General features: G+C 50.6%; 7 protein-coding genes across 7 annotated transcripts; 5 read left to right on the plus strand and 2 right to left on the minus strand.

Moving 5' to 3' along the window:
- Positions 1–3,108: 3,108 nt before the first annotated feature.
- Positions 3,109–11,442, minus strand: STEHIDRAFT_123893 (uncharacterized protein). The gene is made up of 40 exons (XM_007307513.1): positions 11,126–11,442; positions 10,800–11,054; positions 10,625–10,736; positions 10,290–10,560; positions 10,208–10,230; positions 10,065–10,146; positions 9,796–9,998; positions 9,653–9,736; positions 9,270–9,602; positions 8,964–9,207; positions 8,509–8,907; positions 8,411–8,454; positions 8,180–8,354; positions 8,047–8,118; positions 7,859–7,991; positions 7,427–7,801; positions 7,274–7,348; positions 7,113–7,220; positions 7,028–7,061; positions 6,840–6,972; positions 6,718–6,785; positions 6,421–6,651; positions 6,309–6,350; positions 6,115–6,251; positions 5,888–6,055; positions 5,573–5,829; positions 5,395–5,514; positions 5,121–5,339; positions 4,941–5,059; positions 4,767–4,888; positions 4,619–4,715; positions 4,542–4,563; positions 4,419–4,491; positions 4,202–4,361; positions 3,936–4,145; positions 3,715–3,877; positions 3,573–3,646; positions 3,510–3,518; positions 3,348–3,429; positions 3,109–3,225 (listed from the first exon to the last, which is right to left on the minus strand). Exons 1-40 carry the CDS (start codon positions 11,371–11,373, stop codon positions 3,218–3,220), a joined length of 5,784 nt encoding a protein of 1,927 aa, XP_007307575.1. The 5' UTR covers positions 11,374–11,442; the 3' UTR covers positions 3,109–3,217.
- A 319-nt stretch (positions 11,443–11,761) lies between these two features.
- STEHIDRAFT_83603 (uncharacterized protein) lies at positions 11,762–12,896 on the plus strand (the record flags this gene model as incomplete). Its single annotated transcript, XM_007307514.1, has 5 exons — positions 11,762–12,007; positions 12,062–12,228; positions 12,283–12,355; positions 12,412–12,731; positions 12,796–12,896. Coding segments are annotated over 5 exons (854 nt in total), but the record flags the coding sequence as incomplete, so codon positions are not given.
- Positions 12,897–13,282: 386 nt separating this feature from the next.
- STEHIDRAFT_141218 (uncharacterized protein) lies at positions 13,283–14,435 on the minus strand (the record flags this gene model as incomplete). The annotated part of the gene is made up of 5 exons (XM_007307515.1): positions 13,283–13,531; positions 13,615–13,741; positions 13,808–13,855; positions 13,914–14,059; positions 14,130–14,435. The coding sequence occupies 5 exons, from the start codon at positions 14,433–14,435 to the stop codon at positions 13,283–13,285; spliced, it is 876 nt and encodes a 291-aa protein (XP_007307577.1).
- Positions 14,436–15,066: 631 nt separating this feature from the next.
- On the plus strand, positions 15,067–16,598 carry STEHIDRAFT_148989 (uncharacterized protein). Its single transcript, XM_007307516.1, has 5 exons — positions 15,067–15,165; positions 15,245–15,525; positions 15,589–15,909; positions 15,975–16,208; positions 16,259–16,598. The coding sequence occupies exons 1-5, from the start codon at positions 15,093–15,095 to the stop codon at positions 16,574–16,576; spliced, it is 1,227 nt and encodes a 408-aa protein (XP_007307578.1). The 5' UTR covers positions 15,067–15,092; the 3' UTR covers positions 16,577–16,598.
- Positions 16,599–16,817: 219 nt separating this feature from the next.
- On the plus strand, positions 16,818–19,023 carry STEHIDRAFT_123897 (uncharacterized protein). The gene is made up of 9 exons (XM_007307517.1): positions 16,818–17,168; positions 17,275–17,435; positions 17,492–18,043; positions 18,098–18,146; positions 18,206–18,474; positions 18,533–18,620; positions 18,676–18,758; positions 18,833–18,916; positions 18,969–19,023. Exons 1-5 carry the CDS (start codon positions 16,853–16,855, stop codon positions 18,295–18,297), a joined length of 1,170 nt encoding a protein of 389 aa, XP_007307579.1. The 5' UTR covers positions 16,818–16,852; the 3' UTR covers positions 18,298–18,474; positions 18,533–18,620; positions 18,676–18,758; positions 18,833–18,916; positions 18,969–19,023.
- Positions 19,024–19,112: 89 nt separating this feature from the next.
- STEHIDRAFT_83610 (SGT1-domain-containing protein) lies at positions 19,113–22,441 on the plus strand. Its single transcript, XM_007307518.1, has 10 exons — positions 19,113–19,479; positions 19,536–19,623; positions 19,705–19,946; positions 20,003–20,144; positions 20,204–20,383; positions 20,443–20,526; positions 20,594–20,757; positions 20,817–21,164; positions 21,227–21,753; positions 21,816–22,441. Exons 1-10 carry the CDS (start codon positions 19,163–19,165, stop codon positions 22,355–22,357), a joined length of 2,634 nt encoding a protein of 877 aa, XP_007307580.1. The 5' UTR covers positions 19,113–19,162; the 3' UTR covers positions 22,358–22,441.
- Positions 22,442–22,666: 225 nt separating this feature from the next.
- Positions 22,667–23,568, plus strand: STEHIDRAFT_133389 (Adaptor protein complex sigma subunit; the record flags this gene model as incomplete). Its single annotated transcript, XM_007307519.1, has 5 exons — positions 22,667–22,688; positions 22,747–23,015; positions 23,088–23,159; positions 23,217–23,292; positions 23,420–23,568. The coding sequence occupies 5 exons, from the start codon at positions 22,667–22,669 to the stop codon at positions 23,566–23,568; spliced, it is 588 nt and encodes a 195-aa protein (XP_007307581.1).
- Positions 23,569–23,793: the final 225 nt, after the last annotated feature.

Below are 23,793 nucleotides of genomic sequence, written 5' to 3' on the forward strand. Positions count from 1 at the left end.
GGAGAACGACGGTTTTCGGGCGATGACGAGAATAGGTTGTTTGATATTGGGGCAGAAGTCGTGACAGCGTCGTGCATTTAAACTGGACGAGAATTTAGATGTGAGCAAGGGCAGAGAGAGGGCAGCGGGTAAGAGAGAAAAAAAGACGGACCAATTAAGGATAAATTTGACGATTCCGAGAGGATGCTTGCGAGATAAAAAGGTGCTTGAGGGAGTATGACGAATAATCGAGTTGCGAGAGGAGAGCGAGATGATGAATGCGAAGTGCTGATGCGAGGAGAAATGCGGGGGGCGAGTGCAGCAAGTGAAGCAATAGATAGCCGATACCGACGCCTAACAAGGGCCTGGTCGGCTCTTGAAGAAGCTAAGGGTCTAGTGGGATGCGACGAACTAGGCGCCTGAAGACCTGCTGGGACGACGACGATGAGCGACGATGAAAAAAGACCCAGATGAGAGCGGATGGGGAGGGATGGTGGTGGTTCGGGACGAAGAAGGGTGAAGAAAAGAAAAGACGGATTGGGAGAAATCGAAGGGTTTGGGGTGGAGCAAAGGAGGAGGAGTAACGTACTGAGTGATCACAACGTGCCCTGTGCGTGGACCGGGATTGCCAATAAATACGTCGACGGCTCGTTCTCTGGAATTCTTGCGTGCTGGACCCACGCAAAAGAGTCGTGTCCGCCTTTCTGAGTCGCGACGAAGGCTCTATCGATGGACGGCTGGTTGTAGACGGCGAGCAGGAGCAGAGACGGAGACGAACGTCGTGCGAGCGCCGTCATATATTCAGCTTATGTAACATACCCTCCCACGCCTCAAATCACAGCGATGGCCGCGATATTAATTTACACGTTCTCCGCCCCTACGCCTCCAGGCAAACACGCCCGATATTACTGCATTCCTTTTCGCACTCTCTCATGTCATTCTTCGCTGCAGAAATCGATATGAGAATCGTATTTCCCCATACCCATAATTCCCTGTTCTTCTCGACGCTGTGCCGTCCTTGTGAAGTATTTCGCACGTGTCATACAAACATTCCTGTGCTTCTTTCTCGCATCCCTGAATCGCGGATACGCCGCTTACACCTCGCTTGCACTAAAACAAGCTGGTAGCGCCTCTTGCTCTCTTTCATGAAAACTCATGGATCAGACAATCCGCCCTGTGTACCCAAAGCTGCATTCTGATCAGACTTCTTCGCACATCACAATCGCCCACACGCAATCGGCGCCACACACTGTACGTCTTGATGTTCAATGTATCGCCACCAGGCCGTTGCGGCCCTCCACAATGCGTCAACGATCTCACACCGTTACTCTCCTTCGTTGACGACGATGTACTCGCTCGAGCGGTTAACTTCAAGGCTATTTACACGCTGACCGAGCTCAACGCTTCACCCACGCACCTCCGCTTCTCCGAGCCTCTCAGTGGTACAACGCCGTCGCATCTACCCTATCTCCTTGTATCCGTATATGTGATCATCCTCCGGGAGCCTTTCCATTCTCACAACATTCTCTCGCAGCGCGTTCACCTCGTGTGGCCCCAAAACGGGTCAGAACATCGACCAGCTGGTCCTGCCTCGCCGTTCGCTCGCCTACACACGCACGGAGCGCCACCCAGTTGTTCACGTTTACGCGGTTTGCACCTTCTGGAACCTTCTCGCTCGAGAAGGAAGGGATTCTTACCGCTACCCCTCCCTTTATGAAAGTCTGGCTCTGAGTTATCGATGGCCGTTGTCCACCGGGTTATTGCCCAAGGCCAGTGAGATCCCCAACGCTTTCGTGCTTGGTCGGAGGGTGGGCGCAAATGATATCTTCTGCACAGCTTTCAATTGTCGTGATCGGACCATAATTATGCTGCTTGTAAGAGGTCACTCGTCCATGAACGGCCATGAGCTACTCTATTCTCTTCGACCCCGCAATATATCTTTCATTTCCCCCAAGTGATACGTACTGTTATTCTCGCTGTCACTGTATTCTAGTGTATTCCTCTTTCACCAAGCAACTCTAACCACCCGGCGTAAGTATACACGTCACTCATCCTGGAACCCCCTATTGCGATATTGTGGCGGTGGCGTCGAACGACGTCTAAACTGAAATGTTCAACATGTCTCGGAACGGAAGACGAACGGAAGCAAAACGAAAAAAGCCTCCGCTGTCAGTACCCCACGCCACGATCAACTTGAACCTGCATATGGCAGAATGGTTCCAGGGCAGCGAAAGTAAAGCATCGGACCCAAAAATGTAATCGGTCGCCTAGTACACGATATCGATACAGTACTGCCCTCTGCGCCATGCTATACTCTACTGTACTGCGCCACCGCTGGGTATAAATACTGTACACTTAAGTTAGGGGCGTTTGCGCCCACGAACATAGAGGGTGTGATCTTGGGGAGGCCAGTTACTTCCCCAAGATTGTTGTGGTCTCGAATGTCAGTAGGCCCCCTAGTAGTCGTGTACGCTTTTTAATTTTAGTTTCAGTACTGTAATGCTTCGAGTTCGAGGCCGCCTGCTGGGCGTCAGGAATGACGGATGCTGCGGTTCATACCAGTCGACATATTAAATAAGATGTCGGGCTGCTCAATATTTTGCGAAGGCGACGGTGGCACTGGCAAAGTTGTCGTCGAACATGAAAATATCGTGCCAGTGACGGAATATATTCGGTTGAGCCAATAGCCCACTCAGACGATAGTTTTGGAGACTCGGACCTCTTCAACTTACACGCTGTGTCGGTGCGTCCAGTCCAGCCCTCAGATCTGCTTCGGAGAATACGAAGCTCATTTCGGACTTTGAGCTCATCCATCCATCCATCTATCCGTCATCGACGTCTCTATCGGGCGAGCGACGACAACTTATTGCGCACGACCAAGACGATGCTAGAGTACTTATGCCGGGGCCTAATCTGCAGGTCAGCGACACGCAAGGACAGTAATCAGATATCATCCTCATGTGGCGATGAGCAGAAGAAGAGGAAGTAACATTCATGCTCTGAATCGATATACGACGCAAACCAGTACTCTGAGTCCGAGTCCGCGTTCGACAGATTGCTGTCATTAACGGCTATTACTCTTCACCAAACCTCCATCGCGATAGCCGTCGACGACACGAGTCCAATCCGTTAAATAGAGCCAAACTTGGGCGCAAAGATTGCCTAAGAGATACACACAACATACATACTGATGGATTGATTCATGTAACGATTGCTTCACATCCCCCGCCTCTGACGATCACGCGTCTAGGAAAATGAGGTGGAAGAACCATCAGTATCAAGGGTAAGACGTACAAAGATGATGGGTGGGAGGGAAGGGAAGGGGGAGGAACCCGAAAGACAAAAAGACAAAAGGACAAGACACGTACAATATGACGTCCCAACGAGCATCGTTGACAAGTTCTGCAGTTGGTCCTCGTCGAAGCTCAGCTGATCTTTGTGCCAAGTATCCTGTGTCATGTTAAACGTAGGTGGTAAGCAAGCTTATTTCGAGCTGAAAGAGGAAGTGGACGGGAATCAGGCGGTCTTACCTGATGGGTCTGGTAGAAAGCCGGGTTAGTCAAGGTTATGAAGAGGAAGGAGACCAGACGAACCTTCTTGAACTCAGACGAACACTTTCTGATTGTGCTTGAGATAGGCGGAGGATCAGTCGCATGCAAAGCGAGAACTAGAGTAAGGTTATCGGTCCAAGTTGTGAGAATCGACCACGTGAGCACGGTAGTAGACGATGCTCACTGTCGGTCAGCGGGGGCATCCAGGGCTCGACAGAGTAAGGGAAACTCTCAATGAGCGCACACAAGCCCAAGATGGCAGAGTGCAGCGTGCGCAGAGATTCGGCGTAAGCAGGATCTTTTCGCTGCGGTATCCTCGTCTTACGCGCCAGCGAGACGAAGCGATCCTACAATCTAGAATATCAGCCAAGGTCGGGCAAGAAGCATGCTTGAAAGGTACTCGACCTTAAGTGGAATGATGCTCTGTCGTTGAGAGACGCGGACGATGCCTGAGAGCGCCTTTGATGCCATCTCTCGCACCTCCACATTATCGTCCGAGAGGCAATTGAGCAGAACAGTCATAACAGTGGATATACTCTCGTTCGGAATGCTCAAGAGGTTGCGATAGAAGAAGACGACCAAAGCTGGTAAGGCATGCATCCGGATTCTCCATTGCTGCAGGAGAGTTGACGCATCAGGGGAAGAAGAAAATAAATCAGGGAGGCACATACCGTTGAAGACTTGATGGCGTCCACGAAACTGGAGGTGATGACCTCTGTCGTTTCCCGTGCTCGAGGAGGTGCGACGGCTGAGAGAATATATAGCACTGCTCGACTATGGGTCTGTAACTCTGTGTCGTCGCTGAGCTCCGACATGCGGAAGAACTCGGGACTGTGGAAACGCCGTTAGTGATTGGGTGGGAATTGCTGAACGATGGAGAATACGCACAGCATGTGTAGCATGTATGGGAACATCAAAGACGCGTGAGAACTGTAGAATGAGACCCACATCCATCGCAACACTAAAGTCCTTCGTTAGCCTCATGATAAACCGTCCGAAGCTGAGACTTACGGGTCAGACCAACTTTGTCGTACTACTCATACCATGATCAGCCGCGGTATCTCATAAGGAACGACGCTATAACATACCTGAGATTGATTGACTCGCGGTGGAGGAAGTCGTTCTTCTTTCCACTTCGGGAGCTGTTGCACGACTTCTACAAACCGCGAGAGATACGGCGCTTGTCTCCGGTAGAGTTCAGTACAAGTAATTCAAGGAAGCTGCAGCATAACCTACCGGATCTGCAGAGGGTCATCCGAGGTCTGACAAGCTTGTAGGAACGCCTCGACGGAAGGGTACGCCGGCCGCCATTGGTTGGTGACGATTATGTAGAGATCTTGCGCGATGAGTACTCTCATCTATCGTACAGTGAGTTCGACCCCACGCAGAGATATATTTTACGATAAATACCTCCGCATAGCCTATGTTGCAGTTGTCCAAGAACAGATTGAAGTACTTATCCATCACCTGCTTATCTCGTCGCCCGACAAGGTCCAGATAACAGCTGATCATGGCGAGCGACTTTGTGACTGCCAGTGCAAAGTTATGAGCATCAGGTGAGACATCAAATGAGAAAGGACTTTAACTTACTAGCGAACGCAGAGTCACTCTGGAGATCAAGAGGCAGAGAAAGAACCCAAGACACAAGGGCGGGTGTCCGACGCGGGTCACGTTCCTCGAGGGCAAGGTTAACAATACCCTCCCACAAGTTTAATGTATCTGGCTTGATCTGTGCAAAGATTCGATCAAGACGATCGGTAATCCAGGACCATAGTTGATCGGAAAGCTGCTTCGGCCAGTGTTTTGATCCTGAGTGACGAACATAAGCATTATAGTCAAGATGACAGAGAAAATGTAGACGTACCACGAGCGAGACCGCCTATAATCTCAGCAGCAGCGCGCTGCTTGAACCTGTCCGCGTCCCATAAGAGCGGTTCAGTGACCTGAAGGAGTTTCTCAAGCCCTGCGCCTTGGAATGTCTTGGCTACACAGAGCGGTCAGCGCACGCCACAAACAAGTACAGCCTGAGGAGCGTAACGAACCCAGTGTCTTGATAAACAAGATATTATCTGGCCGAAGCTCGGGATTCCCCGTTGTCCTTCCCGACTCCTGTCCCCAAAGCACCGCCAATTTGTCGAAGTACTCGTCCTGGTCGATGAGCGCTGTGATCGTCTCGAGAGCTGGTTGGGACTCGGTCTCCCAAGACAATGGCGGGGGTCCTGCGGGCACAGCCTTATACGCCTTCGTATGGGGAGTCCATGCGAGGAATCCAGAGCTAAGCTGGTCGATGTACAGATCCCTATGCGAGGTGACAGCGTTCATCATATCTGAAAGTCTCACAGTAGGTGGTGACTTACTGGGCTCCTCCCGATTGAATGGGCTGTTGAGCAAGCTTCAAGAATTCCTCTTCACTCTTGATCGAAAGCTGAGTGGACAAAGGACTGGTCCACGCATCCAACCATAGTTCCTCCGACGTCTTCGAGTATGTGCGGATTTTGATGAATGCCGCAATCTTTATGATCCCACTGACAACGACACGCTTCAATAACGACAGGAAGACGTAGGGCTGCTATGGACGGCTTACCGTTGAGCGATCCTGCGTAGCGTCGGGTGAGGACTTGTTGTTTGTTCGATGAAGAGCTTGGTCAAAGCAGCCGATGGAGGGGCATCTCGCCGGAGCAGTGCATAGAGAAAGGTCAGAGCGATTTGAACATAACGCCACTGACACAGGTGGTACGTCAATCAAACGATACGGCGCAGAGAGGTGAAAGGCCTTACATGGGTGGAAGGTCGCAATGCGATCTCTACAATCGTCGCTACCTACGAAACGAAGTCGATACACAGAAGTATGTTGAGCGAATCGAAGCGCGGATACAACGACAAAACACACCGTCTCGTCATACTTTTGCAGCCTGACCGCAGTCCTTGAAGAGCGTTTCTGCACAGCTTCTGTGAGGATCGCCTGATCGACGACCTTTGGAGAGAACTCAGACGCTAGGGCATTGATCGCATTAACTACACCAGGTGTTTCGTCGGTGTAGGCATCTGTTCGCGTAGTCTCTTCCTGGAGATGGCTAAGGCTATCTTGCGCGAGCGACGCTATGAGCTTCTGGATGGAGGGCTAGGTGATCGACAAATGTTCAGGGTCAGTAGCGGCAACGCAAAGAGCACATTGAAAGACATTGACCTTCTCTTGGTGTTGAGATTCGAGCAGCGCGATCAGGTATTTTCCATACATCGCGGGATCTTTCGGGTCTAAGACAGAAAGTCATGAGCCAGAATTCTCATCCATCAAAGACCATTTCTTGCCTGCGATAGCGTAGCTGGCAATTCCTTTGTTCCACAGAATGTAGAGTGCTCCCTTCATGCGGTCTGCGTCGATACCTTTGGCTAGGGCGTCGAATAGCATCGGAAGGATCAACCTGGTGGACCGCACATAGAGCTACAAAGGACGTCAGCAACAGACGCAATCAAAGCAGAGGGTACAAGGATCATACCCCGCAGATGTTGTTAAGGACAGCCTGTGCATGTCTACATATAAATGAGCCACCGATCCTTAAAAGAGCTATCTAGGTAACTCACCTTCTTACGCGGACGTAGCTAGATATCGACAACTCGAGCGTGTCAGTCAGTAGTTGGTCGTCGAGTTCCGACCGGCGACGGTATACATCATGCAAGTAGACACGCCCACTTTCCACGTCACAATCAGCAACAGCATGATTTTATCTTATATATTGACTGACCTGTGGTACACCTGGGCACGCTTCATCCAAACAAGCCTGGCATTCTGTTTCTGCTTCGGTCCCAGACGGTTGATGCTACAGCACAGTTGTGAAATCAGCATGGTTTCTCGTTCTCCGTGAAAGAATCAATGGACGAAGAGACTCGGCACTTACTTCCGCTGCGTCGAATAGTTCTTTTGCAACACATCGAATTCGGTTCTCCCCAACGCGTAATCTGACATGTAAACATCGATCGCCTTCGCCACTGAGAGCACGGCATCGATATGATCCTCTCCCTCATGTCCTTGTCCCAACGCAGTTGCGGCTTTATGTACGGCGTGACCAAACCTCTGACGATGAGCGGCAGCTCTCTGGTACCGTGGGTCGGCAGGGTCAGCCAAGGCGAAACCGGCTTCGACGTCGATCGATTTGACGACGAGGGACTCGACCTCGAGATGTGGATTCAGACAGCTCTGGACGACTTCTTTGGGGCCTTCCTTGATGAACGTGCTGAGACCACTCCAGGTGGACCGGCATACGTGGAGGTAGCTATGGGACAAGAGCGTGAATTGGAGCGTGACATTGATGATAGGCTCGCCTACTCACCGACAGAAGTCATTTCGGGCCACATTATCCCATGAATCAGCCGTATTGAGTAGTGTTTCAACTTTGTCCAAGGCGGGAGCGACAATCTTGTCCAGAATTTCCAAGGCGAATGAAATCTCCTCTGCGGATGGAACTGCACACAAAAAAATGTCAGTCGCTGAATATTGTGTCAAACAGGCCGGACGGACCGTGCCACTCGGTTTTCACATCCTTGGCCTCGTACATCTTGCCCCAATGAAGATTGTGATCTTTATCAAATTCTACTCAAGGATCGCGATGAGTGACAAAATACATTCATAATTGTCACAATGGTACACGCACCGGGATCGTTCCACTCGTCGGTGTTGACGAATCTACTGTCCAGAGGATATACACCTGTAAGTGTGGCCATGATACGAGCGATGAGCCTCGCGCTTCCTCCGTATCCTCTTTCGCTCAAGGTCTTCTCAACGAGCAAAGAGAGCACTTCGATGATTTGGTCTTTGTGTTTAAGAAGCTGTAACCGGAATGTCAGATATTGTCCTCGGGTATGGCATGCAATCGACAACATACCGCTTTGCCTTCGTAGCCAAAGCACCCGCGAAGTATAGCGATGTCTATAGCATAGCAATGAGTGACTAGAGTCTTTGAATTCGTGCATAATAGCTTACTCCAGTGTAGAGTCGTATCCGAAGGAACCGGGACATGGGTCGTTGTAGTCCGTATACTAGACGCCCCATGCTTCAACTCCTCCTCGATCTGCGCCTTACACCATGGGAAGAACTTGTCGATCGTCTTCTGAGGTTGTGCCCTCGCAAGACTGGAAACCATCTGCCCAAAGGCCTTGACAGCGTTAGACTTGGCTGTCGACGTAGCGTATTCGAAGACGAGCTTGAGGACGAGATCGAAGAGTGGGTCGGAGAGGTGGAGGCAAACAACATCAAGAGTGTTCTTGAGCGAGCGGAGGACACTCTCTTCTTGTTTTCCTCCCGTCGTGTTCTTCTTACCTCCCTCTTCGGGTAAATTCTCATACAAAGCGAGGATCCGTCGGAAGAGCGATGTGACCCAGTCTGAAAAGCGAGTTTGATGGGGAGGTTAAGAAAGATAAATTATGTATGCAACGTACCTGCGAACGAAGCAGTGCTCTCTCTGGCCAAGGTCCTCTCTTCAGCTTTGCTGAGGACGGGCATTCCGATCCCCTCGGTGCCATCAGGCAGGCGAGTGTCCTCGTCCACATCCATGGAGTCCTCAGGTGGCGCGTCACCCGAGAGCGACAGACCCGATTGTGTCATGGACAAATCCCCGATCTTGATATGTTGGCATACAGCCACGATGAAAGCTGAAGCGCAAACTGTCTTCGTCGGATCGTTCTTGAAGACCGTAGAGTGTTAATTCGAGGTTAGTGGCACCATTAAAGCCAAGGACAGCGTACCAGATCAATACCCGGGATACATAATTCCAACAAGGGGGCAATGTGCTTCTGTCCGCCCAGCCAAACTTGCTCAGAAGCCAGCGGCAAGGCCACACCCGCAAGCATAGCCAAAACAGCGATGGTCCTGTGCGTTTCGAGCACAACTTCCAAGCCGCTATATGCACGCTCGAGCAGCTCGGGCATTATCAGACTAGGTTCGAGAAGGGCCATGTAGCGTAGTGCATTCTGAGCGAAACCTGCAGAGAGGGGATCTTTGGAGAACATGGCGAGGAGTGCTGGCGTGCGGAGGGTCAGGACGAGAGCCCGGCGAATAGCGGGTGTGAGGCGTTGACCCTATGAACGAAAGTCAGACAGGGTATGTGCTTGTAGATATATCAACATACGACAGGGGTCTTGCAGCTAGATTGCTCTTCTTCCTTCCAGCGCTTGCCAAACTCGTACGTTACTCGGGACAAGAAGCTCGTCAACTAGAACAGAAAGTAATTAGAGAGTAGACACGATCTGATGGAAAAGTAGCAGAACATACACTCATTGTCCACAGGCCAGAGTTGGATGGATGAAAGAATGATTCAGTGCTAGTAATCAGCCTATCTAGAGAGTCCATCGCTTTCGATCCAGCCAAAAACCCTTCTTGTCGCGCTGAATAATCCGCGCCACGCGAAGGAAGTGTATCGACTCGAACGGGGCCATCGACAGCCATAGAGTACACGATCATCCTCGCCAGACAATCTTTAAGGGGAATCATAGATTATTCGATTGCCCTCGCTTAACGTTTCCTATGAGTGAGATACTCACTGGAACGACTTATTGGCTTCTTGATTCGTAGAGAAGGGTGGTCGCCCTTGGTATCGGCATATCCACCGGTTGTGCTTGCGCCCTGGAGGGTCAGCGAAGTATAAGTACTTATCTCAGACCTTGAGCAGGGGAAGAGAACGTACTCTAGTAGCTCCTACTGGGACATCTGGAGGTAACGCTGGAGTCAGAGGCGGTATATTTTATCAGTGAGCAAGGGACACATACTCATGGATCCCAACGCCTTGCCGATCAGGACAGTCCACTCTTCCTGAGTCCAAATCCCGACGTCTTTCCACGGAGCGCCACCTTCAGCACCAGCATCGCCGGCAGTCCCTGCGACATGTTCTTCGGATAATTCACCGACGAGGTTGATCATTCTGTCGTCCACGATAGCAGAGTTGAACGCCTCCCAAATCTTGAAGAGAGCCGGAATGTAAAGATGAGTGTGCGTAGGTGGAAGAAATGAGGTTATGGCAGGAATCATTGTGAGGTATGTCTGAACGGAGCAATATAGACTATTAGCGCCACACAGACACTCAAAAAGTGAAGTCGGACAGTACATCCTGGGTCAGAAGAGGTATGAAAGTCGACAACATCTCCGGTATCTCAGATGAGGGGTAATATCGCTTGCATTGCTCAGCAACGAATAGGAGGATGTTGACTACATTGCGGCTTTATACGACAGCGAAGGATCTTTCAGCACATAATGATGGTATCAGATAAAGTGTGACTGACGAAGGCTCGTAAAGGTTACTCTTGATCCAGAGTTCCTTCTGGAGCACTTTCCACAACGGCTTCCAAGGAAGTTGCAGGTCTTGAGGTTCGAGCTTGCGGCGGGAGTCAGACTTGGAAGCCAAAAGCCTAGAGAGCATGTCCGCCCACGAGCGCGTAATGCGGGGCTCGATGCCCGGGAGGAGACAGAGTTCATAGTAGAGACGAATAAGTTTTGCACGGAGAGACTTAGAAACGGGATACCGCATGAGGAGCCAGCTGAAGGAATGTGTGGCGTGGATATGAAATTCAGCAGTTCTAAGAACGAAGTAAACGAGAACACGGCGTACCACTGGAGTGCGCCATCCCAAGTGGAGAAAAGAAGCCAGTTCTTGGTCTCTACACAAATAGAGAGCTTTCCGACAGTATCCTCGAGTTTCTCGAGCATAACCTCCTCTGGCTCGCATTCATACGGAACGGAGTCGACATAGGTCTTGAGAGTGGCGCGCTGTTTCTCAAGAGCTAGTTGATCGGGAGATAACGAGTCGGACTCGAGGACAGGGGAGCCTGGCGTAGAGACGTCTTCGTCGCCATCCATGATATATCCTACGTGAGCTCCTACGGCTTGGAGAACACTGCTTAGATCAGTCAAGGACAAGTTTGGGTCTACGAGCGAAGCATCCATGATGGACAAAGCAGGTTGTAGTGCTAAGTATTGGGTGGAACAGAGACAGAAAAGTAAAACAAAGGCGAACCGCTATCAGAAAGTTTATATGCAACGCAAAGCGATTGCGCGGCCTGCGTTACGAATAGAGAGATGACGCGTCGAACAAGTCAGTGGCGAGAGAATGGACACGAATATCATTGCTGAGAGTTAGACGCGGACGCGTAATTGCGAGACACGTGGTTATCTCCGCGCCGATTCAGACGCGTCTTCCTCTCGCCGAGCTCTCGGGCATCTGTTTCACTCAAAACACTCCGATCCACCATGCTCGCCCGAGCCTCAGGCAGGCTACTTCGTACTCAGTCTCCGCGTATCGCTGTCTCATCGCTTTCTCGCATATCCCTGCTCAACGCGCGGCGGAGTTTCCACCACAATAAAGATCCTTATTCCCCAAAATATACTGCTCTGTTATGGGCTTCTCTCTTCGGTCTCTCAGGCGCCGCGGTCCTCTTGCAGAACACTGTTTACCTCGATGCTGACCCTTCATCCACCAATGCAGATGTCGTAGGTTCGTAATGTGAATCGCTGTTATTTCTGCTTGACTAAGTGACTATCATGACAGTGGACCCTGCTACATCCATTGAGTTTCCGAAGACACTTCGTATCCCGTCCAAGACCATCTTGCCACCTTTTTCACTCATAGGTGTCGGAGTTCGCACTGTCTCCTTCCTCAAGATCAAGGTGTACTCGGTTGCTTTCTACGCGGACCTCACCAACCCGAACTTGAAGGTACTTATGCCGAGTTTAGTCGCTGGAGACCCATCCTGTAACCACGCTCTATAGATCCCGTTGTCTGCCACACCGGAAGAGAAGATCGACTATCTCGTCCATAATACTGCTTGCGTGATCCGCATTGGTACGATTTTTGTCTTTCTTCTTCTTTTGTAGTAGCTGGCTCACCATCTCGTGAAGTTCCCACCCGTACCACATCCTACACACATCTTCGCGACGCCTTCATACGATCCCTCCAAGCCCGACAACAGTTGCTCCGTTCCCGCGGTACCCTCTCCGACGATACAATCATGTCCATCCAATCACCCATCAACAAGTTGAAGACTCTCTTCCCCAACACTCCCCTGAACAAACACACCCCTCTTGACATCCTGCTGACACCACCCTTCCCGGATAAACCTCGTACACTCATCCTTCGTGATCTGGGTGTCATACAGGATGATTGGGTAGCACAGGAGTTCGTTTTGGCTTATTTTGAGGGTGATGGCAATAGCCCAGCTGTGAGTCAATTTCCCTTCGTCCCGTGAAAGACAAAATGCTTACCAATGAAACCATGTGGTCCAGCTCAAAAAATCAGTTGTCGAGAAACTGACGGGTTACAGTACCGACTAAGCCACATTTTACTGCTATTTATGTATCTATTTTTCCAGCAATGCCAAATCACCTCTCACTCATTTGACCAGTACTGGCAACATCCACCTCGGATCTTACGCCCTCACATAGCTCGAGTGTGCGCATCCTTGTCTCCTTGCATTCTCGGTCGGATCGCTTCTTTCCCAAGTATCCTAATAGATATTGACCGTGTTGTGGGCCTCGAAACCATTCACAATACATGTGCTCCTGACTATTCGAGAGGACAGTAATGAAACAGTAACATCAACACCAAACACAAGCCAGTAAGTAAGTAGTAAGTATAGCGTGAATATATCGTGAACGGAAATAAAAACTACATCGTAAGTAATTGCACGTAGTCCCAAAAGGTCCTTACACCGCTCAAAACAACACCCTCAACCCCTGCATAGATCACCAAGCCCCGTGAAATGAAAGACTCTCATACATCAAGTGCCTTGACCTTCTCCGTCTCTTGCATATTCAAAGTCTCCGCCGAGGTCGACTTGTCGCCCGGCTTCACATCGTCTTCCACGCCACACCACTTCTTCACATTGACGCTCAAGATCGACACCCCGACGAGCCACTCGACGGTGATCTGCAAGATGTAGAACTCGGCCTTGCGACCACCGGAACTCGCGTCTGTTGGTGGGTTGAAGAGGGTGCTCAGACGGTAACATGGGACGACAATCTGGAAGTGAACAAGGGAGTGTCAGCGTCAGAGTAACGACCGAACTTATAAGAGTGGTTCGGTATAGAAAAGTAAGAGCGTACGAGAAGAAGTGTGGTAAGACAGAGCCAATACGTAGTCCTCTTGGGTAGGTGAGGGATACGGGAGAGGTGGACGTTATACCCAAAGATGGCGACGAGAGCGAGGAGCGTAAGGATCGTAGAAACCTTTCTAAAAAGCAGGTCACAGCCTGTATAAGTATGGTGCATGTTAACCGTGGCGATTGACAATACGAACCTATACGTCGGGTTGGAGTAATCGTAGGCAGTGGCAGAAAGCAAGATGCTGGGATAGATGGCTGAATAAGCGTGCGAGACGATAGGTCACTGCAAAGAATACTCACCCAGCGACAAACAAAATAAGGTCTGTGAAACGCGTAAAACGTCTCTGTTTCTTGGCGGTCTTCCAATTTTGACCACGGAGTTCATGGAAGACGGTGAACTCGTTTAAAGTGGATGCCAGCCATAGGTAGCCGATACTAATCAACACCTAAAATAGAGAAGGAAAGACAGGGTTTAGCTTCAGAAGTAAACATAATGATAGCACGAATTCGACTGACCTGCTCTCCGATGAATAGGCCCTGGTTGAAAGTTCCTTTCCCCTCAATCGTGTCCTGTATGTTTTTCCCGTCCACGGCCCTCAAGATCATGGTCGTCACCCTCACGAGCTCAAACAGATTGAGACGGATGAAAGATCCAACCATGCGCCTCGAACGGCGGTACCGCACCGTACGCCATATACAGACGACCGTCGTGATTAAGTAGAGGACGGCGAAGACGATGCATGGTGCAAGATCCTGAGAAATCGTTGGGAAACCACCGGTATAGGTATCGGAGATGGAGCCGTCACTGGCGAGAGCAGACATTGTCAAGTGGTCACAAAAAGTTTGTAAGAGAAGTAGAGGACGTTGGTAGTTGTGAGGGGGCCACCATCATTCTCAGGATGTTCATATATATACACAGGCAGACTCAACGACGCCGGTGAGTACTGTTATGTTCCTGACCTTGTTGTCGGTGGCATAAGAACATTTAAGCATAGAGCACTCATCGGTGTACATCAGAGAGGCTGCTCGCGAGTCAGAGCTAGGAATCGTCTTGTAGTGCGGCTGTGCAACCGCTGTAGGTGCACGCCGTGTGAGTCCATATTGAGATCAAAGGCGTAGTGAGATCAATGATAGTATTTGCGCAGTGATAGGTGAGTCTGAGAGGTACCAGGCTAGAGACATATCAGAGCCTATCGTGGAGCAGACATGCACCAGTGAACCATTTCAGATATTGAGCACTGCTTCATACAATGTGGCAGAGCAGAGGAAGAGGTGAACAAACGCAAGTGACACCCGTCCGAATCGGACCGGCCATCGAGGTCAACATTCCGAGAGCACGTGAGCGTGATCGCGACGCGTTTGTCGGACTTCGAATTGAAAGTCGCGAAAGTCGGACTGTCCTTTGGCGCTCAGCCTTCCCCTTCATCGACAACTAGCCCAGGAACATACCTTTCGATCCTCATTGATTGACCTCATGATATGTGGTTTACCTGCCCCACTTGCGGGAAGGGTCCACTAACCCTCGAGGAATTCCGTATCATCGACAAATGTGGTACGTTGTCTCCTGAAGCTTATAAGGCTATACTTAGCCAGACCACCAATGCCTGTTGACACCATATCTCCTTCCATAGGTCATGGTGCATGCATCGAATGTCTGGAGCGGTGGCTTGAAGACAATCCAAAGAAGACTTGTGCAGTCTGTCGGGAACCCCACACTCACAAAAACCTTCGCCGAATCTTCATTGATTGGGAACTAGCAGAGAACCCATTGATCGTACGGACGAATGAGGTTGCCCAGAGAATAGGCGAGATGGGTCCCGACAGTCCTTTGAAGAGTGTAAAAAGGACCCCTCATGAAATCGCGAAGCTCGCCAAGATAGCAGCTCGACAACGGGATGTATCGAAAGCGGAGGTGAGTGGCCCATATAGTTTCTCTTCGAGGGATCTGACTTTTCTGACCTCCCTTTCTTCGAAGAGCACACTATGGGACGCGAAAGAAGACTTCGAGACACGACTGGCACCGATGTTTGAGGAACTTGAGGAGCTTCGAAAAAAGAACGAGTCTCTCAAACAAGCGAACGCTGATCTACGAGTCCAGTCAACTCTCGCGCAGAATAAGGCGGCCAAGTATGCTCAGAGGCTCGAAGGGGCGAATCGTGCGGCAGCCGAAGCGGCGGCGTCTTCGACGAAGCTTAACGAGCGGAATGCAACTATCCAGCGTCTCACGGAGGAAAACAGTGTGCTGGAGGCGAATAACAGGCAATACCGTGACCAGCTGGAGAAGCTCAAGAAATCGGTATGTTGTATGGACTTTATGAGAAGAATTGATGTACAAAGATCAGCTGCTGACGTCTATGGTAGGAACAAAGATCACATACAAAGCTTCGTGCCATGGAAAAGCAACGTCAGGCCGATGAGAAGAGGCGGCGCCGACAGGAAGACCGCCCTCAAGGGAAATTTGAGTCCCAAGATGCGAGCCTCATCGTAATGCCACCAGAGGATCCGACGCTCGCTTTGAGTCCGCCTTCGTCTCCCGTCTATTTGGAATTTGAGGAAAGACTCGGTGAGCCTAGCCGTAGCGCTAAGCGGCGAAAGGTTTGTGGTTTAGTCTTCCAGTCGGGCACCAGACTCAATGCCTTCGTCAGATTTTTGTAGACGACGGCACAGACGCAGAGGACACATTAGACAGGCTTCCACTCCTACCAACACTATCCTCGCTGAATGACGCCACACCTGCTCATCGCCCACATCGAACAACCACCTCTCCAAGTAAGATCATCGGTCTCCCTGTGGCCAAACCTTCCTTCGGTTCATCCTGGAATCTGCCCCAGCCACTTCCAGCGAGCACACGGCACAAACTTGAGCGTGAGAAATCTGGATCACTACCGTTTCCATTAGGAAAGGACGGAAAACCGAAAGGACCTCTCCAACTAGGATCGCGGATGAAACTTTCGAAACCGTAAGCTTAGCGGCGGGTAACTGATGTACTACTATCTGTAACGGGACAATCTTGGAGCACCTCTATATACCTTAACGATACCTGACTTCTATAATATGTATTCTAAGTGCTGAAGGGCGGTCGTCATTCATCGTAACTCTTCGTGAATGGGCCACTGACTGTGGCGACGAAGTTGTGGGTCCGATTTTTTGAGTAGTGACGATTCGGCGCCTGCCGATCCCCTTCACTTTGCTCACACCCAGTGAATTGCTCTCACCGTCGGATCTGGTCCTGGACTGACATGCAGTCCCATCGGTTACTTTCTCTCACCTTCGACATGAAGCCACGCATATGTCAGCACGTCGCTGCTCGTCTCTCTAAACGATACATTTTCTCCGCTGCTCGAGTTCACACAAATACCACGCGAAGTTTCGCTACTCACCAGGACCCGGGTCCCATTCCATCGTCTTTGCTCTCGCAAGCACTCGATCAAAAGCAAAGAGCAGGAAGCAGTCAGAAGGAGGACTCTGTAGGACCATTTCAGCTAGGTATTGGGCAACAGAGGTACGAGCAGCCGAATGTGAAGAAATGGTCGGAGCTGAGTACAGGAGGCAAGGGTACGCGGTTTGTTGTTCATCTTTATGTTGGGAAACCAATCTAATGTGTGATGTCCTCAATGTCGTCGTCCATATCATATGTATTACTTTTCTCCTTGAATTGCAGTAACACGAGCTACTGCACGGACGACGAACTTCACTGTCATCGTCCTTGGTGCTAGCTTTTCTGTCATGCTCGTCTACGCATTGACATCAGAGCTTTTCTCCAAAAACTCCCCCACCGTGCTCTACAATGACGCGTGTGAGCGCATAAAATCTTCACCACAGGTACGTTCACCTCCCATTCCACAACGCGGCAAGTATGTAACTCGCATTCTGTTTAGGTCTCGCGATACCTCCAAGGGCCATTGACATTCCACCACAACCCGCCATCCGCCATCCGCCCCCGTCATCGTAACCGACACGTTTCTCACCAAATTGCAGTCGACTCCTCAGGCCACGAACATATGCTCTTAAATTTCTATGTCCAAGCCGGATCATCGTCGTCGTCTTCTTCCGACTCTTCATACTTCGACACAGTGGTCGCATGGGCAAAGGAGAGCGCGGAGGGACTACCGGACGTGACTTTGGAAGAAGCTATCGACTGGACAAAAGATCGAGGAAGGAGGACGGTAGATTCTGCGAAGGAATTGTTCAGATACTTGACTGGAGATCCCATGCCAGTTGAGAGGTCGACGACTCTACCGGGATCCATGGCGACTGAGACGAGGGTAAAGGAAGCAAATAAGGGGGAGAATAAGGGCGTCTGGGGGAGCATCACCGGTTTATTTGGGTCGTTGAGGAGTTCCAGCAGGAGTGGCGCGGATGAGGTGAGGTCGGATGTGGCGTCGAGCAGGTTGTGGCAGGAGGGAGAGGTGCATGCCGAGTTGATCAGGGTAAGCTAGCGCAAGTTGCTTGAGCCTTCCAAGCTAACGGCTCCGCATACACAGAATGATGATGGGTACTTTACTTTTCGATACCTCCTCATTGACCTCCCAAGTACGTTCACCGCCCGAGACGAGTGTACGAGGCGATCTAACGTTACCCTCCGTTTGCAGGCACTCACCACCGGAACCCAACCCGAGTTTTCATCGTGCGGACTGAGGGAGTGCGGGAGAATGAACCTATAATGAGTTGGCAGACATACTAGTGATGATAACAGGACTCTTGCATGACCATTGGCCGTTCAGACGACGCGATGAGCGATGTATATTATTGATGTACACATATAACTTAAATGTCCACAAGCCCAGTTCATTCCATCCATTAGCAGTCTATTCACCAAAGAGCTTTTGGACACGCTTCAATACGGAATCCTTTGCTGGATCTGAACCCAGATGTGAGTGTCAGAAGACAAGTCAGGAGAGGATCGAAGTGCTGCTGACCGTATGGATGGTCCTTTGAGGGTATCTCCAGCAAGGAAGGGAACGCCTGTTGATATTTGTCCACGGTAGGACGAATCTTTTCTGCAATCTATAGCTCTGTCAGAGCGAGACGCTCGTATGGGATGTAAGAGGACAGGACGAACGTGTTGATTGATGAGCAGAATGGCGATATCCTTGCGCTCGGTATACTCCTGGAAAGCAGCCTCAATAATAGGTACCTGGGTTTCTATCAGTCGCAGAGGATAAGTTAATCTTCCGGACTATTGCAATGTGTTATAAGATTGGAAGATGTAGACAAACTAGAGTCGACGATGAGGAAGTTCTTCTTCTGCTGTTCGCTGATATGACCAATGCCTGCGAGCAGTAAACCGGTGACAGTGTCCTGAAGGTACGCGTTAGCTATATCTATCTTCTCAACACGATATCGAACATACCTCGTCTCCAATAACTGCGAGAAGATTCCGCTCCTTGAAAGCGGTTGAAGCCATGGTACGCTGCTATAGCCCGAATTGGAAGTCCTGTGTTCGCGAGTCGCAGTGACGTTCCTTACGCAATCTTGTTTCCTCTCGCCACCATCTTCCTCCCGACTTTCTCGTCATCCGTTCCGGCATACCTGTCTACAGCCACGCCATGGCCGACAGTCTCTTCAATAGACCTCCTTCAATCGCAGAGGATGCCTTGCAGTACACAATCTATCCCCGATTCGAGTCCAGCGACAGAATTTCTGCTACCACTATAGCCGTGGCCATTCAGTCTTTCGTTGACTCTGTTCTTGCAGACTTCCTCTGGCATCGTGACCCTTTCCAAATCAAGGTCGTCAAGAACCTGGAAGGCGATGATGCATGGATGTTGGAAGGGCTAATGAGGGTAGGAGACTCAATAGACGACGAGTGGTGCACGGTGTGGCTCCTGCGAGAAATTAGTGCAAAATGGGATCTTGCCATAAGGTGCGCCCTGCTCCCCTCTCCTTTCCTGAGAACATGATCTCATAATGTGGAAAAAGTGTGTATGATTCGGATGGAGAGTTTCTACTGATCGAAGCTGCCGAGTCTCTCCCGAAATGGGTCTCGCCATCCAATGCTGAGAACAGGGTGCGCCCTTAAACCATCATACATGTGTTCCTGTCGAGTAAGTTCATTCACAGAACCTCTCGCTTCTTTCTTTCTTAACAGGTTTGGATATACAAGTCCCACCTCCATTTGATCCCGCTTTCGCATGTCTCTCCACCTTCGACTGCTAGGCGGCGACGTCGTTTGCCTGGTACACATGACAGTGATGACGAAGGAGAACCATCCAATCTTGATGAAGATGACTTTCTGAGCACTCCAGACGCTTTGAAGCTAGTTTGGAACCCGAATGTTCCCACTAATGCTCCTGTGGCGGTTGAGAACGCCGTGTGGCAAAGGATTCAAGGGTAAGACACAACACTTGTTCATCCGCGTATTGTCGCCCATTCAGCTTCTTCTCCAGGTATCCAAACTCACTCAAGAGCCACTCGCATGCAGCTAAAGCTTACGTACCTGTCGATATCGCCAAGGCGCTTTCTGCAGACCCCTCACTCGTTCAAAAAGCAGTAGAGACCTTCTACACTCGCGATGCCATTCAACTCCGAGTAAATATTCTCCTTGTTGTCACCAAATTTTTGACTTACGCTGTAGCCATGTTCTCTAGGCAGCCCACAAAATGTCGCGTTTCCCACCCCAGCCTTCTGTCCTTCGCGACACCAAAATAACGCGAACGGCTTATGCGCAACTCGTTGGACAAAAGTTTCATCCGCCCAAGATCTTCGGTCAGTGGCGAGAGAAAGAAGGCACCCAGGAATGGCGATGGAAGGATGTTGGTATGAAAATTGTGGGTTTCCTCCAGTTTTTGGATATCGTCAACCGATGACTGATTTCTTGTACCCTCAGGCTTGCGGTTTCGAGATGCTCTACCAGGAGAGCAAGGGTCGTGCCGAGTCCTTCAAAGCGACTTTAGAAAGTATCAAGTCATCAGTACGCTCATACTTATCCTCGTCTTCCTGCTGAGTATGTAGCTCAACGTCCGTCTTTTGTCCTCTAGGATGACGCTCGCAAAGATGCTCTTCGGCGCGATCCTGAATATGTCAAGTATATACAGAACCTGATTTCTGCCGGCTACTTTAAAGGTGAAATCGAAGGATCACAGCTGTGGAACACTCTGGAGGACAACGCTGTCGAGGTATTCATCCAGACACGCCGTGAGGAGTACGTCAAATACCCTCGTATAATATTCAAAAATGATTCAATTGACATCCACACAACAGTGACGCCTCGCGACCCTCCTTTGCTGTAATGGTCAATACTGCCGTACTGAAAGCCACGCCTGACGCGCTGGAACCTTCACTCTCGTCCACAGAGGAGTCGGATGATTGGCTTAACGTGAATGCCGAGGACTTTGACACTATGCTCGAGCAGAAGCTAGGCAAGTCTAAAGGTAGTGGCCCTCCCGCGGAAACGAACAGCGACGCGATGGATGTCGATAAGACTGACAGCGTACGGGCCGAAGAGGATCGGCAGGCCAAAGAGCAAGCCAGTCGACTGAACGACTTGGCGAAGAAGGTGGAAACCTTTTTGGACGGTAAAGGAGACGTTGAGGGAGCTAAGTTTGAAGAGTCAGTAAGCTTGCTGCTGAGAAGCTAGTTTGTATCGCTAACCTTTTCTTCTCAATTCGCAGTGAAGAGTCTTCGGGAGAAGAGGAGATGAGCGATTTCAGTGACGAGAAATTCTCCGATTCGGGATCAGACTCTGGCTCGGACGATGAAATGGACGATGCAGCTCGTCAAGCTGCCATGGACAAACTTGTCCCGGCCCTTGATCCATCTGAATACGGCCAAATGCCAGCTTCGTACCACAGCAACTCCCAGCGAGTTGCACCGGCGACTGTGGATTCTGATACCGTCGCAGATGAGGCTGATGCTTCAGCTACGGCGTCGGGCGCACTTCCGCCACAAAAGCCCATTCGGCCTCCGATTCTTCTTCGTGACAAGTATGAAGGCGTCGACTCTGACGACGAAACCGATGAAGAAGAAGATCTCGCTGACGGAGAGGACGACGAGGACGACGAACGGCCTCAAGTGGTTGGTGATATCGAGATCGACATGGGCGAGGAAGAAGAGGAGTTCCTAGAATTCTCTCGACAGGCTTTGGGAATCACTGATGAGCAATGGGGAGATATTATTCGAGACCGCAAGAGTCGTGGAGGTAAATGATTGGTTTTGCGATTCTGTCCGCTCCCTATCGCTTACACAGCTTTCCCTCCATAGCCTTCGTCCCTTCCCATGTCGTCACGGAAAGTCGCCCCACAAAACCGGCCTCCTCAAGTGCGACTGCAGGCGGTGCAGCTGACGCAAATGAACCAAAACTGCGTACACCGATGCCAGGACCAAGACCGAATGCTAATCCAAACCTCGATTCATTCGAAGCCGTCATGCAAGCTATGGACGCAGAGCTCGCACGCTCCAAAGCGCAGCGCACCCATACAGCGGCTTCAAAGTCACCTACAGCTTCCAGCGGGAAATCCGACAAAGGGAAGGGTAAAGCCAAGGCTGATGAGCCCTCTTTGCCCACTATGGACGAGTCGGAGGATATCGACGCGGCGATGGATGCGGAACTCCGAGCTGCACTTAGAAGGGAGGAGGATGACGAAGATATGGATGCGGAGATGGACGAGGGTGTCGGTATGGACTATAACCTGATCAAGAACTTCTTGGAGAGTTTCAAGAGCCAAGGGGGGTTGTCGGGTCCCGTGAGCAATCTGGCGGGGAGGTTGCAGCCTGGATGGAACCTACCGCGAGACGAGTCGTGAATGTGTGAGTACTTACAACGAATTGATGTGACGAACGGCGTTCTTGTTCCCCGTTATAGTTGTACACACAATTGTATGAGAGCGTTTTCAGAAGATATCTGTACTTTAGCTCTGCTGCCTGCCGTTGGCCCTCAGGGTACTATTCAAGACGCCCTGTGCACGTCCAGGGAAAAGTTGACATACGGTAGTCGGTCCGCCACTTCCGCATGTGGCACCGACGCATTGAACTCACGATCTCTCGTGCCACTCAACCACCATCCATAGTAGCAGGACACTGACATCACTTCGGCCACCAGAACAGTCCAAGAAATGATACACTCGGTCATTATCTGTGTGGTTGAGCCCTTCACCGCCCCCACATTCGCAATACTGACGTATATACCATGTAGTCAACACCTCAGGCGTCCCACGTCTTACCAAATTCTACACACCCATACACCAGTCCTCGACCGTCTTGGTACAGAAGATCTACCAGCTGATTAGCACTAGAAGTGCCGGGTTATGCAACTTTCTCGACGCGCCAGAGCTTGAGGATTTCTTGGGCCAAAGAGACGAAGACGAGAAGATGAGGGTGGTCTATCGAAGTTATGCCACATTGCACTTCGTTTTCGTTGTGGATGCGGCCGAGAGTGAGCTAGGGATGCTTGACCTAATACAGGTGCGTGCATCCTTATAATTGTATTGGTAGAAGTTCCTTCTGATGGGCCGTACGTTTGTCCGCATCGTCCAGGTCTTTGTGGAGTCATTAGACCGGGCATTCGAGAACGTCTGTGAGCTCGACTTGGTCTTTCACTTCGACGAGGTCTGTTGAGAACCCACGGTGAAGTCGTCTTTCACTCATTGAAGTTACCCCACACAGGTGCACCATATATTGGCCGAAGTCGTTCAAGGCGGCTTGGTATTAGAGACCAACCTTGATGAGATCGACAAATCGAGTGCGTCTTTCCGCTCATTGTACACAATCACCCTTCAGCAGGAATCTATATCTCTTTCGCCTCCGATTTGCTCCCCATGTCTACCTCTGTCTTGGCATGAACAAGCTTACCGACCGGCTTCTCACAGTTCGACAAGCTTCACAGGCCCGACAGAAATCCTTCGCATCGGCGAATCCCCTGGCTCTTGGTGTGGGAGGTGGCGGTCCTCGAAGCGCATCTATACAGACTCCGTTAGGATGGCTAACAAATAAGCTCACAGGGGTGGGCGCGCGATAACGAGAGTGCCCCTCCTGGTGAAGGATTCTGTATTTACCTTGGGCGAAGATGGAAGAGATGGTTCGGAACTGTATACTAGGTTGTGGCTATATGAATACATTTGTATATGTGCTGTTGTATAAATTGCTACGAGAACAAAGTGGGCTTCTTGATACGCCCTCCGTGGTGCTAAGATCGAGTTGCAGTCAATGGACATTCGCATCGGGTTTCGTGCGATCTCGTTAT

Source organism: Stereum hirsutum (assembly GCF_000264905.1).
Source record: "Stereum hirsutum FP-91666 SS1 unplaced genomic scaffold STEHIscaffold_13, whole genome shotgun sequence".
NCBI classification, from domain to species: Eukaryota; Fungi; Basidiomycota; class Agaricomycetes; order Russulales; family Stereaceae; genus Stereum; species Stereum hirsutum.

Bases quoted from the DNA above. Each gene is read 5' to 3' on its own strand.
- STEHIDRAFT_123897 (XM_007307517.1), top strand. From the start codon at position 16,853: ATGCAGTCCCATCGGTTACTTTCTCTCACCTTCGACATGAAGCCACGC. The intron at 17,436-17,491 runs GTACGTTCACCT...CATTCTGTTTAG, and splicing joins GCATAAAATCTTCACCACAG to GTCTCGCGATACCTCCAAGG. The intron at 18,147-18,205 runs GTACGTTCACCG...CTCCGTTTGCAG, and splicing joins CCTCCTCATTGACCTCCCAA to GCACTCACCACCGGAACCCA.
- STEHIDRAFT_123893 (XM_007307513.1), bottom strand. From the start codon at position 11,373: ATGGATGGCGACGAAGACGTCTCTACGCCAGGCTCCCCTGTCCTCGAG. The intron at 8,455-8,508 runs GTAAGCTATTAT...GCTATGCTATAG, and splicing joins GGATACGACTCTACACTGGA to ACATCGCTATACTTCGCGGG. The intron at 4,716-4,766 runs GTAGGTTATGCT...ACTCTACCGGAG, and splicing joins GATGACCCTCTGCAGATCCG to ACAAGCGCCGTATCTCTCGC.
- STEHIDRAFT_83610 (XM_007307518.1), top strand. From the start codon at position 19,163: ATGGCCGACAGTCTCTTCAATAGACCTCCTTCAATCGCAGAGGATGCC. The intron at 19,624-19,704 runs GTGCGCCCTTAA...CTTTCTTAACAG, and splicing joins CATCCAATGCTGAGAACAGG to GTTTGGATATACAAGTCCCA. The intron at 20,527-20,593 runs GTACGCTCATAC...TTTGTCCTCTAG, and splicing joins TAGAAAGTATCAAGTCATCA to GATGACGCTCGCAAAGATGC.
- STEHIDRAFT_148989 (XM_007307516.1), top strand. From the start codon at position 15,093: ATGTGGTTTACCTGCCCCACTTGCGGGAAGGGTCCACTAACCCTCGAG. The intron at 15,910-15,974 runs GTATGTTGTATG...CGTCTATGGTAG, and splicing joins TGGAGAAGCTCAAGAAATCG to GAACAAAGATCACATACAAA. The intron at 16,209-16,258 runs GTTTGTGGTTTA...TGCCTTCGTCAG, and splicing joins GTAGCGCTAAGCGGCGAAAG to ATTTTTGTAGACGACGGCAC.